Here is a 17,479-nt window from a genome sequence, read left to right as displayed (position 1 = left end):
CCCTGTGTCATAAGAGGCGACCAGGGTTGTGTCAGGAAGGGCATCCGGTGTAAAACCTGTGCCAAATCAGTATGCGGATCATAACGGATGATCCGCTGTGGCGACCCCTAACGGGAGCAGCTGAAAGACGAACAACAACATATATATATATATATATATATATATATATATATATATATATATATATATATATATATATATATATATATATATATATATATATATATATATATATATGTCTGGGTGGTATGTTACCCTTCACAGTCAGAGATAATTCAGGAAATTCACTTTTACTGATATAAGATGTTTTGTTTGTCTGTGTTTGTCATTCAGACGCCAACATTATATGAACGTCTTGTGGAAAGATTCTTCAACCTTGTTCCCTTCATGAAGGTATGATGGCATGCACCACTCCAGGAATTATAAAATTTATTGACAATAGTCATATACATATACAGTACATATATATATATATATATATATATATATATATATATATATATATATATATATATATATATATATATAAAGATATATCTATATATATATACATATATATATATATATATATATATTTATGTATGTATATATATATATATATATATATATACACTATATATATATATATATATATATATATATATATATATATATATATATATATATATATATATATATATATATATATATTACTAGCCTGGTGTTGGCGCAGTGGTTCGGGCAGCGGCTTGGGATCCAAAAGGTCCTGAGTTCAAGCCCCGTTGGGCCACTGAATTAATACACCAGGGGGTTGACTCAGCCTGTCATCCTTCCGAGGTCGGCGAAATGAGTACCAGTGTACTGGGCCGGTGTATACCCCGGTTAAAATAGGTGTACCATATCCCTGTGTCGTAAGAGGCGACCAGGGTTGCGTCAGGAAGGGCATCCGGCGTAAAACATGTGCCAAATCACTATGCGGATCATGCAGATGATTCGCTGTGGCGACCCCAAAAAGGGAGCAGCCGAAAGAAGAAGAAGAATATATATATATATATATATATATATATATATATATATATATATATATATATATATATATATATATATATATATATATATATATATATATATATATATATAAAACGTTAAATGGGAAAACAGGTTCAGTTGCAGTCTGTGATGAAAGACAACCACCCATTGGCTAATGTGCAGCTTTAGCTGCTGCACCGCTCACCACGGCATCAATCATCCAACACGGCTTCCAAGGGCTTTTATTGGCAAATCACCAGCCTTGCCCTTGGGGAAAGGGATCAATCCACGGACACGTTTCTGGCTCCCATGCTGCTGTGTGTGTGTGTGTGTGTGTGTGTGTGTGTGTGTGTGTGTGTGTGTGTGTGTGTGTGTGTGTGTGTGTGTGTGTGTGTGTGTGTGTGTGTGTGTGTGTGTGTGTACATATGTGCAATGACTACAACTTACACTCACAGATCTCTCTTTGAGTGCAAACTCCATCCTATCTGACATTATTGTTGTTTCTATTTCAACGCAGCCGCGGAAAACACACTGGACAACGAATCTGTACCAAGGTAAGTCCCTTTTCATGTGACTTTTCATTTCGTTATTCTATTCTCCGTAAGTAACGAGACTACAGAGAGTTCTTCGCACTCACTGTGTACACACCAGAAGTTTATGATGTGTTTTATTCGCTGCATAGAAATCATCTTTGACTCCATCACGTGAGACCCTCGAAGATTTGATTTTGAGACCCTCCCCACAAAAACTTCCATGTTCACAATTTGACCCCGAAAATTTGATTCGCGGTTTCGTCGGTGTATTCGTGGGTTTTTTTCTCATTTCTGCGGCTCTTCATGGCATTGTTACCCTCGCTGAAGGGAGAGGGTATTGCATTTGGGTCAGCTTGTTTGTTAATTGCCGGAATCCTTCGGATTTCGGCAATTATGTTGGTCGGTTGTGTGTGTCATTCTGTGTGTTTGTCTGTCTGTTTGTTTGTGTGTTTGTTTACCCTGTAGCAGCCACACCGTTTCAGTGATCATGACCAAACTGGGTACAGACGTCGGCCATGGTCCAACTTAGACACTTGTCGTTTTCGGTGAATCTCGGTCAAAGGTCAAGGTCACCGAAATTATTATTTTCGCAATAACGCCCGTTAAAATGGTCGTATCGACTTCAAACCAAATCCAAAATGTGCATCTTCCAATTCTGCATCCAACCATATGTCTCATTGGGGGTGTCACACCAACACCCTTCCTAGCGGTCGGGGGTCGAATGTCAGGGGGGTCGGGTCACAACTTTCAAATTGCGATAAAAACGCCATTTCAAGTCCGATTGACTTCCAAGTTATGATCATGACCAAACTAAGTGCTATAACTCATTAAACAGAAGCACTATCGACTTATAAGAACCAAATTGATTTCCAGGTTTTTGTTTTTTCAGAGATCATGGAGATATGACAAAGTTATTCCGCAATTCCTTGCTCAATGAGCAATTTAATATATTTTTTTTAACCTTCAAAAATCTTCTTCTCTGAAGTGGCTGAACAGATCGAGGCGAAACTTTACACGTATGACCGCCTGTCCATGAGGAACAAAAGGTTCACATATATCATAGTTCACATGGTTGGAAGCCATATTGGATTTACCCGAAAGCCTATAAAAGTACACCACTCAAAAGAAGTCCTGGCGAGGTTCTGCAATCTCCGATTGCTCTTTTTCTTGTTTATTTTGAATTACGAACCGCCGGGAACCCAACCCCCTTTTTCCCACTGAACCAATGCCCCAACATTCGCGGATTCAACATCCGCAACATTTTCCAGGAAGGTAGGTATCCCTCGTGAATCGCAGGATCCAAAAGTCGTGTTTATTATTTTTTCATACTGATGCTTTATTTCTCGTTTCGTTCACAAAAACCTCCAATGACAGTTTCAAATGGCAGTACATATTATAAACTTTGCTCTGTTTTTACTTGTCAACATGTATTATAGAACTATAAATGCTCTACATCAGTAAACTCAGATCAAGGAATGGCTTCCGATTAACTTTCGGTTTAACTCACACAATGTTATCGTCCAACAAATATACTTTCTCGATATTTATCATGACAGGAAACTTCCTTTTCATTGTCACTTTCATCACTCAGTGGGTCTATGCATGGGTTCACTCTTTTTTGTTGTATACCTTGTCGAGGCTCGTATGAGAGCGAACACACAACGTACAGCAAAAGGGGGCATGAGACAAGAGGAGCGAGAGTGGGAGGGACAAAACAGTGGGGAACAGACACATTAGGAGATCTGTGGAAGGGAGAGGGATGGGACGGGGAACATGGGGAAGAGAGGATGGACATTACAGGGACTTTCAGGAAGGAAAGCAGGGGAATTGAAGGAAGTTGGCTTGGGTGGATTATCTGGGGTAGAAAAGATCGAGGATTTGGATGGGGGATGATAAGAGGTGGTGGTGAACAGCTGTTTTGAAAGCCTGGAGGGAAGAATGGGAAAGAATAGAGTGAGGGAGTTTATTCCAAAGGTGGGAAAAAAGAGGAATGAAAGAGTGAAGATGAGCAGTGATTCGTGATTTTGGTAGTTTTACCAGAAGGGGTGATTGGCGGACCTTGAGCGCCCTGTGGAAATGTGGTGGGGACAAATCGCAGAGAGAGCAGGGGGGGCAAGGCTGGAGAGGAGACGGTAGAAGACAGAAAGACCACCGACCAACTTGCGGTGATTGAGTGAGAGGCCCAAAGACTCAGCCTCATTGCGGGAGATGCCGATGATCCTAAATGCCCTGGTTTCGACAGCGTGAAGCCGAGAAAGGTGGGAGGCAGGAGCACCAGCCCAGAGGGGAGAGCAGTACTCCATCAGGCTATGGACAAAAGCTTTGTAAGTGGTCAGGAGTTCAAGAGGACTTTGCACGATGGAGGATTCCCAGTCGGCGACTGGCTTTTGAGGCGAGGTTGGAAATGTGACATTCCCAGGAAAGGTCATGGCAGACAGTGAGACCCAGAAGCTTGAAAGAAAAGACTTCTTCCAGAGGATTGTTGAGAAAGTGGATGGGGGGGGGGGTGGGGGTTTCTAAACGGTCCTTTCAAAGAGACATTGTGAGAGTGTGAGATTTGTCTGGATTGAAAGACATGTTCCACGTGTTGGACCAGTTTGTGATTTTATCCAGATCTGCAGTGAGCGAAGAAGCTGCTGCTTGCCGGTCTGAGGGATGACAGATGGTACGGCAGAGGGTGGAGTCATCAGCAAAGAGATATAGAGGATTTTTCAGAGTCGGAGAGATCATTGATGAAAACCAGAAAAAGAACAGGGCCCAGAACGGTACCTTGAGGAACTCCAGCCTGCACAGGAAGAGGGGATGAAAGAACTCCATTTAGGGCCACACGTTGACTGCGACAGGAGAAGAAGTCTGCGAGCCATGAGTGGAGATGGCCTTGGATACCATAGGAAGAGAGTTTGGTGAGCATGGCAGGGTGCCAGACTGTGTCAAAAGCACGTGATATGTCCAGGGATACGGCTCGGATTTCCTGTCTGGCATTGAGGACCTCCATCCATTGATGGGAGAGCAGAAGCAGCATATCCAGGGTAGAGTGACCTGGTCTGAAACCAAATTGATGATCGGAAATCAAGCCATTGGAGTAGAGGAAGGATTTCATGTCTGAAGCGATGATGGATTCCATAATCTTGCTGATGATTGGGAGAAGGCTGATTGGTCTGTAGTTACAGGGATCTGTTTTTGCACCTTTTTATGCAGGGCAGTGATGTTTGCAGATTTCCAAGCAGATGGCAGATGACCTTGAGCAAATGAGAGGGTGAATAGAACAGAGAGAGGGTGAGCAAGAGCAGAAGAGCAGGCTTTGAGGACACGTGGGCTGATGCCATCTGGACCGGTTGCAGAATCTTGGTCGAGGTTTGAAAGCAAGCTCTCCACCTTGTCAGGAGAAAAGGATACAGAGTCCAGGGACAGTTGGGTGCGACTGGGTAAAGTGGGTAGAGAAAGTGATGGGTTTTGGACACAAGATTTAGCTGCAAACACCGAGTTTAGACATTCAGCTTTATCACGTGCGGTATCAGCAGTGCGGCCATTTGAGGTAAGGAAGGGGATGGAGGGGGAACATACACCAGAAACAGATTTTATTAAACGCCACCAGGATTTTGAGGAGGAAGAGAGGTTTGAGAGTTCAGACTTGAGATGAGAAAGATGTTGTTTTCTGGCTCTCCTGAGGGTAGATACACACTTGTTTCGAGCTTTATGGAAGGAACTGAGATTACCCTCAGTTGGGTTTGCTTTCCATGAGGCAAAGGCAAGTTGTTTCAGGACAACTGCCTCGCCATAAACTTCAGTAAACCAAGGGCGGGAGGAAGGGTAGGACAACTGAAGACGAGAGGGGATAAATCTGTGCATGAGGGAGAGCAAGTTTCTTTGAAAGAATTCCCAGGATGAGTTGATGTTGGAGAAAGTAGCGATAGGAGACCAGTCTAGAAGTTTGATGGCTGCTTGGAGACCCTGCCAGTCGGCTTGAGTGAAATGCCAGACTCGACGGCGGTGAGGTGGTTCTCTGGTAATAGCCAGAGAGATGTCCACATTGACAAGGACGTGGTCAGAAGAACCGATTGGACCGGAGGAAGAGCAGCAGATATTTTCAGGGAAATTTGTCAAAATCAGATCCACAAGAGATGGAGTACCATTGGTTGAGATCCGGGTCGGGAAGTTTTCCCATTGAGACAGTCCCCATGAGTCGCAGAAAGCTTTTGCTGAGGTGCCATGACAGGTGAGAGGTACCCACACCGAGCCAACTGGCATGATGACAATTGAAGTCGCCATAGAAGAGGAAGAGAGATTTTGGATGAGAAGATAGAAGATGGTCCATGTTTTCGGATAGTGAGGTGTAGACGGAGTCATCACTGTTTGGTGGATGGTACAGTACACATATAATCATGAGGTGGGAGTTGAGGGGAAGCCATAGCCAGAGGTATTCCTGGGGGTGTGGGGGAGTGAGAGCAGTGCATGGAGAGTGAGGAATAGAGTCTTTGATGAAGAGAGCAACACCTCCACCAGGACGAGGCTCAGGTCTGTCATACCGGAGGAGGGAGTAACCCGGGAGAGATACTTGGGAGTCAGACACGTCTTGGGAGAGGAAAGTTTCTGTTAGGCAGATTATGTCTGGTTTGTCAGTGGCAACCTGTATGGAAAGATCTGAAAGGTCTGAGCGAAGGCCCCAGATATTTGAGGTCCACACTTTTAATTATGAGGTAGGGGAGGAGGCTTTGGAGCAATCTTTTGGACAGCGGCATTCATCGGTACCATGACAAGCACACTACTTTGCAGGTGCAAGGCCTGCCAGCACCTGGAATTTTACATCCACAGCAGACATACTCCAGGAGAACTTTTGGAGCTCGCTCCTTCGCTGTCCAATAAATAGACAGAATATCATTGGATAGAGTCCACCCATGGTCATCTGGGCTTGAAACATCAGGTTCTGACTCCAAAGCACGTTTCCAGATTGCGGCTTGGTCGTTGGCTCGCTGTGTACGTTTCGTCAGTGCATGCTTTGTTGGTGGTAGTTGCAAAGACTGGTGACTCCTCACACGGAAGAGAATGCAACGTGCGTTATTGATGTTTTCTTGGTGGAGGGATATGAACCCTATGAGGGACTTGCACACATCCTGACCCCATTCGGAGGCTCAAATCTTCGTGTCAATAACTTTGTTGCTTTTGTTGTGCACCAATGACACGAAATAATTTGGCATGAATATGCTCCTGGTGGGAGAGAGCTTGGACTTCAGCGTCAGTGTCAGGGCTTCTGATTATGATGGTGTCGTTTCCATTGTTTACTCCATTTTGTGCGTGGAGAAGTAATCGACCATCTACTTCTTCTTGATTTGAATGTAGGGAAGGGACCTTCTCACACTGAACTCTGTCGCCAACTGATGTTAGTCTGTGGCAATCTTTGTCAACCATCACAAAACGTTCCTTCCCCTCCAGAATACAGACATACCCACTGGACTGCCATTATCTGTGAAGAAGCATCATAGATTATGTTTGTTGAGGTCATCAGCGAGGAACTTTTACCATTGTTTTGGACATTTTTGAGATTCTTTTGAAATCTTGACTAGCAAGACCTCGCTGAGAGGACGCTGGCTTCTTTCCATGCTTTTGATGGAAACACTTTGGTGTCTGTCACAAACAAGGTCCACCCTGGAAACTGAACCAAAGCTGTACAAATCTTCTTCAATGTACAAACTATATGTATAAAATGACACACAAGTTCCGTTAGTGTGAAATTCAACATTAAAAAGACGAAGTAAAACAGCGACTGCTGGAGCGACTGAAGTTGGGTGTTGCCACAAACAACGATTTATCTATATTTGTCTGAAATAGAAATGAAAGTAATTGAGAAGGCACTTTCTTCCACATTAACGGTACTTGTGCGTCATTATATGTATAGTTTGTACATTTTCTGTCAATGGAAGTCTGATTTTGACTAAAAAAAATGCAAATGAAAAAAACAAAAATTTTGATTATATTTTTTTTCCTTAAAATTGAGATAGCATGAAAACTTGACCTGATTGAGCGAAATTAGATACATTTCTGAATTCAGCATGCAAAACACATATAAGGACCATTGAGAAAACCGAGACCTCTGAAAAAAATATTTCAAATTCAGCCCAGTGTTATCTGTGAGATCAAATTGCACAAAAGGCTCCTGACTATAAATTTGTCGATTAATAAATAATATATTAATAGTAAGATATTTTAATAACTTGGAGCTTTTTCTCCGATTCTTTTGAACAACCTTCAGCCAGGTGTTTCTCGTACGAGTTGGACTTTTTGGTTGTTGAGTAAATTTGTTGTTCGCATTGCTGTTTGTAATTAACTTTGCCTTGAAAACAACTCTGTTCATTTTGAATCTTGCAAATAAATAATAAAAACAAAAATATAATTATATAATGAACTCGATTGGTGGTTTGAGCGATGCGAGCAAATTGAGACGGATTCTCCCAAAAAATTATTTCTCGTGTGATGTTGTCGCCAAGGAAACAAAGGACCATTTCCTCGAGGTCAATCCGCTGGTGTTCCCATCTGAACCTTTGGCTCTTGTTGTTGTTGTTGTTGTTGTTGTTGTTGTTTAGCCCCGGACAGATCTCTCGAACAGGTGTGCGGCACGGAAACAGCCGATCGATCTCCCAGGAGCGACCCAGAGATCCCCCACATCCAGGATGGTGCACCCCCGCCTTCATGAAGTCACGGCCACAACAGAGTTGAGAGAGAGGGAGAGACACAGAGAGAGAGAGAGGGGGAGAGAGAGAGAGAGAGAGAGAGAGAGAGAGAGAGAGAGAGAGAGAGAGAGAGAGAGAGAGAGAGGGAGAGACACAGAGAGAGAGAGAGAGAGAGAAGAGAGAATGGGTCGGTCCATAGGGACCGATCGGGACTGTCCATGACCGCTCTGCCCTGACGAATCTGCGCAGCAAGGAAGAGTGGGGAAGATTTGGCCCCCGACTTATGTTGCTCTGGCTCATGTTGCTGATGATGAAAGGTTTCTGAGCCTCATGAGTTCATATCCTGCACTCGATGTAATTGTACATTGTCCACCAATGTCTTTGTGATCGACATGAAAGTACGCTGATGTCAAAACTGTATTTGATGTCGTTGTCTCGCCATGTGATTTCTGTTTGAGCTCCTCCATGATCTTTGGATCTCCATCACAAGAAAAAGCCTTTTAACACTCTCTTTGCTCTTGTTTACAGGAATAATCAAGTTCTCCAACTGGGCCACCACTCCAGATGTGGGTTTGGACGTGATGACAGCGTGTGACATCATAACTGCAGTGCTTGCATGCATCAATATCGTCATCCAGGTATGCTTTTTGATGTCTTACCTGGTGAAAAATATTCACAATCTATTAAAAAAATGTTTCTTTTAGTTTAGCTTTGCCGGAGTCCTCGCTTGTTGAGGGACATAGGACACAGCTGACCTCGTACGCACTCCACCACTCTAATTGGAAGTGTGAGAAAGAAGAGTGTGGGTTTTTATTTTTGAATACAAGGTTAAGTCTCGTGGAAGAGCGAGAACATAGAACGGATCAGGACGCAGCAGAACAAAAGGAACAGTGGAGAGAGGGGTGGGGCCACTGACAGCGGGGTCAGGTCAGGTCAGGTATAGGAGCATGCGCCGGAGCAGCGCATCGATCCAAAGGGCCGAGGAGCTCCTTGTGAGCCAAAGGCCATCCATTTCTGATGCCCAACTGTGTCTGCGGACGTCCTCCTGCAGTTGGGTGAGTGTTTTTTCGGAGATTGGTGACAGGATTTGCACTCCAGCCACAGTAGAACACTTCAAAACGTCAGGAAATCTGCAAATCCACTCCGTGAGAGTACCTCCTGTGCTGCTGTCCTTTTCAGGGCAGCTCACCAGATGGCGGGATTGGGGCAAAACCTTCGGGACGACCATTCCTTGATGATAGGAGGAAAACGATGGAGTAAACCTCCAGGGTCAGATTGCAATGGTGTGTGGTGGAGTGGTGCTGAGGTGTCGACAGTGGGGTGCGGGACAAATTCGAGGTAAAACTTGGACAAACAATGGGTGTGGGGAGGAATGAGAGGCAGGAGAGGATGCATGGGGTGGACAAGATGGATCCAGAAGGAAACTCAGGAGGAAAAATTTGGAAGAGGAGGGATTGAGGTGGGGTGGAAGGAATGGGAGCGAGGGTGTTAACAAGGGTAGAAAAGATCATGGTTTTGGATGGGGGATGACTTAAAATGGTGGTGAACAGCTGTCTTCAAGACCTGGAGGGAAGAATGAGATTGAAGACGATATGGAAGTTGATTCTACAGACGGGGAAAGAAGGAACAAAGAAGAGCGAGAATTGCTTTTCAATACATGTTCTCCACCGATGTGATATTTTCTCAGTCCAAAAAGGGCATAACTCTGTGAAAAATGGACAAAACGTCCTGAAACTCGAACTTGTTCTGTAACTTATCATCATACTAATAAGTGGAGGTGAGCAGTGGTTCTAGATTTTGGTAGTTACACCAGAAGCGATTGCTGGTGGACCGTCTCGAAAAATGGGGTGGGGTAAAGCAGAGCACGGAAAGAGCAGAAAGGGGGTGGTATAAGACAGAGAGACCACCGATCTATGTGCTATGACGTCGTGATAGATTCACAGATTCAGCTTCATCGCATAGATTCCAATGATATTACAGGCCTTTGTTTCCAAGGCGTCAAGCTGAGCAAGATGTGAGGCAGGAAGAACAGTACTCCATCAAGCTGCGAATGAAGACCATGCAGGTGGATAGGAGTTCAGGTGTGCCAAGGAAGGACTTTTTACGACAGAGGATGCCTTGTTGGCGGCTGGCTTTGGAGGCCAACTTTGAAATGTGGTTTGCCCAAGAAAGATCATGGCTGATAGTGAGACCCAAGAGTCTGAATGACTGAACTTCCGTTCGAGCCGTCATGAATGAAAAAATTCCAGGTTGCTGGATTGGCCGAGATGGACCAACCACTTGGCCACCATGTTCACCAGACATAACCCCTTTGACTTTTTGTCTGTGGGGGTTTGTCAAAAATGTTGTCGACAACACCAAGGTGGCAAACCTGCAGCATGTTCGTTCTCGGATCACAGCTGCGTGCACACTGGTGGACACAAACATACTGAGCCAAACATGCCAAGAGCTTATGCACCATCTTGATGTCCTGCACATGACAAATGGAGCTCACATTGAAGTGTCTTGATGGTGTGCACAAAACTTTTTGAGTTTCTGTGTCATATAAAACAAAGGGTATCATTGTATCAATTGCGGTTCGAACTATATCACCAAACAAAGTTGGCCGGACCTTTTTGGAACACCCTGTACGCAAATCCGGACCTGAACCAAAATCGAATGGACTTGTTCTTGTCACCCAGCTCACCTGTCCACCAAGTTTCATTCGAATCCGTCCAGAACTTTTTGAGATATCTTGTACACAAAAGACAGACAGTGGGGAAAATAAAACCTCCGTCCCACCTTCGGTGGCGGAGTTAATAAGTGATAGTCCACAGAGGAAGGTCATACACTCGTGCATCCATCGACTCTCTGTGGAGGAGTACACCTTGGGGTTGTGCTCATACTACATCGAGCTAAAGAAAACGTCACTTTTGAAATAAAAAGGATCATAAAACAACAATATTGAGACATCTCGTTGGGAAAAAAAGGCTTTAAATTATCAGGGAATGGAATGCGATTTGAAGAATTGCCCTTGAAGGGTGGTGGGGGGAGGGAAAGGGGGTTTTTGCCACCCAGCAGCCCCTGACCCCAGGGGTTCTCCCTGGAGTGAACACCCAAACCCACAACTGGATGGACGAAGTTGATGGAATGAAGTGTGTTAAATATACAAATAATGGAGTGTGACGTCACAAACATGACAAGTCAAATTGATTCTTCCTTATACCATTTGTTCAGAATTTGCACGGAATTGAACAGGAAGTCACGTGACACAAGATCCACTTTCAAGGTGGATTGTTAGCTGCTCTTTGTGTTACAGATCTTACAGCGCTTCCAGAAAGAGAAATATTGTAGGATGGCAAGGAACAACTTGGGTAAGTTAAATTTACTGCAATTGAGATCGGGCACATTGCAGTAAAGTAAATTTAAATGAAGGAATTGTATCTCCGTCTGAAAATAATTTTGTTCACTCATTCACAGTTTGCTGTTGCTGCAAAAAGCAAAGAGGAAGAACCGGAAGCTGGGATAATGGGAGCTCGGAAGTGAATGATTCTGTGTCGACAAGGCAGCAGCATCACACATCGCCATCACGTGATCAAGAGCCAGCTCTGCAGAATCAGCAGGCCGCTCTGCGGAGGAGTGACGTTTCACCCCCAGTGATCCTGGGTGGTTCCAAATCATACGGGATGATATCAGAGGCCAGAGAGAATGTGAATTTTCCATTTCATGGAATGAGGAATGAATACTTGCAGGTTCATACATTCACCAATTTGGTGTTCAATTGGTTAAAGACAAGATACCACGAAGTGGTCGTCACAACACAGTCAGGATCCAACGGAAACGTGTCACCTCGTATGATTGAAACGTCATTTGTGGGAAGAGCAATAGACAACCGAGGAGGAGCATCAATACCTGTAGAGACTCAACTTACTCAGAATGGGATCACAGCAGTGAATTTGGGATCCAACGGAAAGGTGTCACCGCTTATGATTGAAACGTCATTCGTGGGAAGACCAATATTCAACCAACGAGGAGCATCTACACCTGTAGAGACTCAACTTGGTCAGAATGGGATCACAGCAGTGAATTTGGGATCCAACGGAAAGGTGTCACCGCTTATGATTGAAACGTCATTCGTGGGAAGACCAATATTCAACCAACGAGGAGCATCTACACCTGTAGAGACTCAACTTGGTCAGAATGTAATCATAACAAAGAATTCGGGATCCAACGGAATCGTGTCACCTCCTATGATTGAATCGTCAACAGTTGGAGGAGCATCGACACATGCAGAGACTCAACTTGGACGGTCTGCCAAAACAAATAGACAGGGTCGATCGACGAAGAAAGTCCCAAAAAAGAAAGTTCATTTTGCAGTCCCTTTGGAGCAAGGACATTCAGATCCTAAGAAACTTCCGTCTTCAAAACAATCAAAAAACGTGAGACAAAAAAGCAACGGCTCTTCGTCACGAAAGAATCCCCCAGCAAAGTCAATTCCAGAGAACCAAAAGAGCTCAAAAAAACCAGCCAAGCACCAAAATAAATCAAAGTGGTTCCTGAATTTTTTCAAAGGAACTCAAAAACCATCTCCCAAAAACGTGAAGCGAAAAAATTGAGACATCCTAAAAGCAAGACCCCAAATCCCTCCGCTCTTATCTCCAAGATGGCGAACGAGCCATTGGATGCTGGACTTTCCTGTGCAAGAACGACAGATTCATTCCGTTTTTCTGATCCTCTTTCTTTTATCTTTTCCGGATATTTTCTCCAAGAGCCCCGTGCCTGCATCATGGCGGCGCTTCGAGAAATATTTGCTCCATGTGACTCCATCTCTCCCCTCCCAAATTTCTGACAATCCTGGCCAACATTCCCAGATCGTTCCAACAATTTAATCCACAAGACTTCACTTTCCTTTCTGATCCTCTTTCTTTTCTCTTTTCCGGATATTTTCTCCAAGAGCCCCGTGCCTGCATCATGGCGGCACTTAGAGAAATATCTGCTCCATCTCTCCCCTCCCAAACTTCTGACAATCCTGGCCAACATTCCCAGATCGTTCCAACAATTTAATCCATAAGACTTTACTTTCCTTTCTGATCCTCTTTCTTTTATCTTTTCCGGATATTTTCTCCAAGAGCCCCGGGCCTGCACCATGGCGGCGCTGAGAGAAATTTCTGCTCCATGTGACTCCATCTTTCCCCTTCCAAATTTCTGACAATCCTGCCCAACATTCCTGGATCGTTCCAATAATTTAATCTACAAGACTTTACTTTCCTTTCTGATCCTCTTTCTTTTCTCTTTTCCAGATATTTCTCCTGCATCAAGGTAACGTTTTGAAAATTATCTCCTCTCACCCCCTCCCTCCTACCCAACTTTGCTCTCCTGAGTCAGTTTATTGTGTTCCTCTCTCTTGATCTTGAAATCTGCTGCCCATCGAATCACCAAATATTTCGGGTACAGTGTTTCAAAGGGCGGAGGAGCTCCTTGTGAGCCAACGGCCATCCATATCTAGTGCCCAACTGTGTCTGCGGACGTCCTCCTGCAGTTGGGTCACTTCTTATTAGGAGGTTGGTGGCAGGATTTGCACTCCGGCCACCGTAAAACCCTTCATTCCGCAAAACACAAAAACGCAAAAAAATCTGAAAACCCACTCCGTGGGAGTACCTCCTGTGCAGCTTCCCTTCGCAGGGCAGCTCACCGGATGATGGGATTGGGGCAAAGCCTTCGGGACCCCCAATCTTTGATGATAGGAGGGAAACCACGGGGTAACATCCCTGGGTCAGATTGCGGGAGAGTGTGTCGGAGTGGTGCCGAGGTGTCGTCCACCAGACGGCGGTCTCCTTGGGTTAACCTGAGGCGGTCCCTTCGGGTAAGTGCCTGGAATGTCCTATCCCTAAGAGTGGATGATCACCTGTCTCTGTTATCATCTGAGCTCAAGCGTTTGGACATCGGGATTGCAGCTCTCTCTGAGGTTCGGAGACCGGATTGCGGCGAGATAATGGTGGGTGGTTATACCTACTATTGGTCTGGTCGCTCTGATGGTTACCATACCCAAGGAGTTGCTGTAGCTGTGTCCAATAAGCTGACCCCAATGATAATTGAGGTAACACCGGTCAACGAGCGTATTATGAGATTAAGGATTCGTCACTCCTGAGGTGTCATTTCCCTGGTCTCTGTTTATGCTCCGACTGAGGCGAGTGATCTCACCGTGAAGGATGCATTCTACGCCACACTCGAGTCTGTGGTTGATCAGTGCCCCAGACGAGATACACTTCTAGTCTTGGGGGATTTCAATGCATCGACTGGAACTGATAGGGATGGTTATGAGGTGTGTGTTGGTCCCCATGGGTCAGGAACTATGAACCAGAATAGCACTAAGTTCCTTGTCTTTGCAACAAGTCATGGACTTAGGGTGGCTGGTTCATGGTTTCAGCGCCCACAAGCTCATCGCTGGACTTGGTATTCGAACGCTGGCGGTGTGGCAAAGGAGATTGACCATGTCCTCATTGACGGTCGTTGGAGGATGATCCAGAACTGCAGGGTCTACCGGAGTGCTCAGTTCCTCAATACTGACCACAGGCTTGTTGTAGCAACTCTAAAGCTGCACCTTAAATCCTGGAGAATGGTACCCTCCCAGCCTAGGTTGGATGTTGCCAAGCTCAGGGATGAGAGAGTAGCTGAGGAGTTTGCGAACAGGCTGAGTGGACACTTGGGGGGTCTGGGTACTTTGGGGGTTGTGGAGCGCCTTCAAGACCACCGTGCTTGATGTTGCCGGTGGATGCCTTGGAGCTCACCGCAGGGCAAAGAAGAATTTTGTCACTCAAGGGACACTGGATACCATTGACCAGAGTCGCAGGGCCAGGCTGAATGGCAGAGCTGAGCTGTTCAGGGAGCTGAGGCGTAAAACTGTACGTGCACTGAGGTTGGACAAGGAGGCCTATGTGTGAGGAATCTGTGAGGGGGTAGAGCATCACCTGTGGACAGGTGATTCTCGTCCCGCTTACAGGGGAATTCGCGCATTACGTTCATTCAAGCCCATCCCTCGGAGCACTACAGTTCGAGCAGAGAGTGGTAAGCTCTTGACAGAGGAGTCTGAAGTGAAGGCCCGCTGGGCCGGTTACTTTGAGCGGTTGTACCAGGCTGATCCCCCAGCTGTCGAGTTGGACGTCAGGGGTGTTACAATCCCTGTTGCTGACCCTCGAATCAACTGTGTTCCACCTTCGCTTGTGGAAACACGGACTGCGGTGAACCAGTTGAAACGGAGCAAAGCTCCAGGGATCTGTGGCATCCATGCCGAACTTCTCAAGGGTGGTGGAAATGCTGCACTCGTGTCGTTGCATGCAGTTTTGTGCTCTGCCTGGAACACAGGCATCATCCCAACTGACTGGAAGAGGGGCCTTGTTGTCCCTCTCTGGAAAGGGAAGGGTGATCGCCAAGACTGCAACAACTACCGAGGGGTGACGCTGCTCTCAGTGCCGGGCAAGCTCTTTGCTCGGATAATACTTGATAGGGTTCGCAACCATCTGCTTGAGCACCAGCGTCCAGAGCAGTCAGGCTTTACACCAAAGAGGTCAACGATTGACCGTATCCTTGCACTTCGTGTCCTCACCGAACGCAGACGAGAGTTTCGGCAGGGGCTGCTTGCAGCCTATGTTGATCTCTGTAAAGCGTTCGATTCAGTGAATCGGGATGTCCTCTGGAGGATTCTTGGTCTTCGTGGGGTGCCACCAAAACTGATCGATCTGATGTCTGAACTCTACTCTGGTACTGAGAGTGCTGTGAAGTGTGGTGGTACCATCTCTGACTTATTTCCAGTTGTTACTGGAGTTCGTCAGGGATGTGTACTTGCCCCCACACTTTTCAGCACTTGTATGGACTGGATTTTAGGGAGGATGTCGGAGAGATCAAGTTGCGGTGCATCATTTGGGAATGTCAAGATCTCGGACCTTGATTTTGCAGATGATGCAGTCATCTTTGCGGAGACTTTAGACATCCTCTTGGGGGCCCTCGAGGTGCTGAATGAGGAGTCGGAGCCGTTGGGATTACGGGTTTCTTGGGTCAAAACTAAGATCCAGGCTTTCGGTGACATCTTGGATGCTGCTGTTCTGTCTGTGTCTGTTTGTGGTGAGGATGTTGAGGTCGTGGAGAGATTCACTTACCTTGGCAGTGATATTCATGTCTCTGCTGGCTGCGAGTCAGAGGTCAATAGACGTCTGGGTCGGGCCTGGGGAGTCATGGATTCACTGGATCATGGGGTGTGGCGCTGCCGGTACCTGTGCGGGAGGACGAAAGTCCGAGTCTTCAGGTCCTTGGTACTTCCAGTCTTGCTCTATGGGTGCGAGACTTGGACTCTGACCAAGGATCTGAGACGGAGACTTAATTCCTTTGGTACCAGGTCTCTTCGGAGAATCCTTGGCTATCGCTGGTCGGATTTTGTGTCCAATGAGCGGTTGCTGAGAGAGACTCGGATGAGATTTGTTACCTGCATAGTCCGTGAGCGTCAGTTGCGGCTGTATGGACATGTGGCTCGTTTTCCTTACTCTGATCCTGCTCACCAGATTCTCTCAGCGAGGGAGTCTCATGAGGGGAGGAGGCCAGTGGGCCGACCACGTGCCTCATGGTTGCAACAGGTTGACCATCATCTCAAGGAGATGGGGATGGGCCTGGCATCTGCCTGGGGGATGGCCAGACGGAGGCCCCTGGAGTACCGGCGGAAAGTGGACGCAGCGACGTGCTGTTCTGGCACATGCTCCCATACCTGACCTGACCTGTTTCAGATGTTTCTGTTCTCTCACACCTGAGATTTTTTTTGCCATTGTGTTGTAGTTCAGTCGGCCGTCCTCACACTCTTGATCAGGAAGTCATGGCTCAAGCCGATGAAGCCTTTGTCGCTCCTGTGTGAAGTGGGGCCATCGCCGTGAAATATAAAACACACAGGAAAGGGCGCTCTGTGCGGAGGCACGGCGGTGATGGTCATGGTTAACCCTCGGCCAGGCAAAGATCCCTGGAGGGTTAAACGGCACAGTAAGGTCTGCACGGCAGTTGCGCCCTTCACCTGAGTATTGTGTGAGTCACCTGATGGGGATAGTTATTCTACAGATTTGGGTCTAACCAGGGTGACCGTCTTTTTGAAGGTCACCTTGGAATGCTGACAAGCTCACACATTATGAAGGTGAAAGTCACCCTGGAAAGATCCCCGGGGTCAGCGTGGCTCACGCATGAGGGAAATGGTGAATTATAAAGTGTTCTCTCTCTTCTGTCTTGTCGACAGCCAGCCAGCCTTACTGTCCTGGCGAGGTA

General features: G+C 46.1%; 1 protein-coding gene across 4 annotated transcripts in view; it reads left to right on the top strand.

Annotated features, from left to right (window-relative positions):
* Positions 1–327: 327 nt before the first annotated feature.
* The window catches only part of BTBD8 (BTB domain containing 8), a 51,797-nt gene continuing 34,645 nt past the window's right edge, over positions 328–17,479 (top strand). The window contains exons 1-5 of one of the 4 annotated variants that reach the window (XM_085868814.1): positions 334–393; positions 1,526–1,562; positions 8,735–8,844; positions 11,505–11,559; positions 11,666–15,944. In XM_085868814.1, the coding sequence (XP_085724940.1) occupies positions 388–393; positions 1,526–1,562; positions 8,735–8,844; positions 11,505–11,559; positions 11,666–12,801 (1,344 nt within the window). In that variant the 5' untranslated portion in view covers positions 334–387 and the 3' untranslated portion in view covers positions 12,802–15,944. Of the gene's footprint in view, positions 394–1,525; positions 1,563–8,734; positions 8,845–11,504; positions 11,560–11,665; positions 15,947–17,479 lie in introns of those variants that run through there. The other 3 variants (XM_085868816.1, XR_015054838.1, XR_015054839.1) reach the window with 3 other exon arrangements.

The sequence above is a fragment of the Eptatretus burgeri genome, unplaced genomic scaffold (genome assembly GCF_056783735.1).
Source record: "Eptatretus burgeri isolate ZD-2024b unplaced genomic scaffold, Ebu_testis_v1 Ebu_testis_scaffold_3177, whole genome shotgun sequence".
NCBI lineage: Eukaryota > Metazoa > Chordata > Myxini > Myxiniformes > Myxinidae > Eptatretus > Eptatretus burgeri.
The sequence above is the reverse complement of the archived record's forward strand: the minus strand, read 5'-3'. Positions and strand labels throughout refer to the sequence as shown.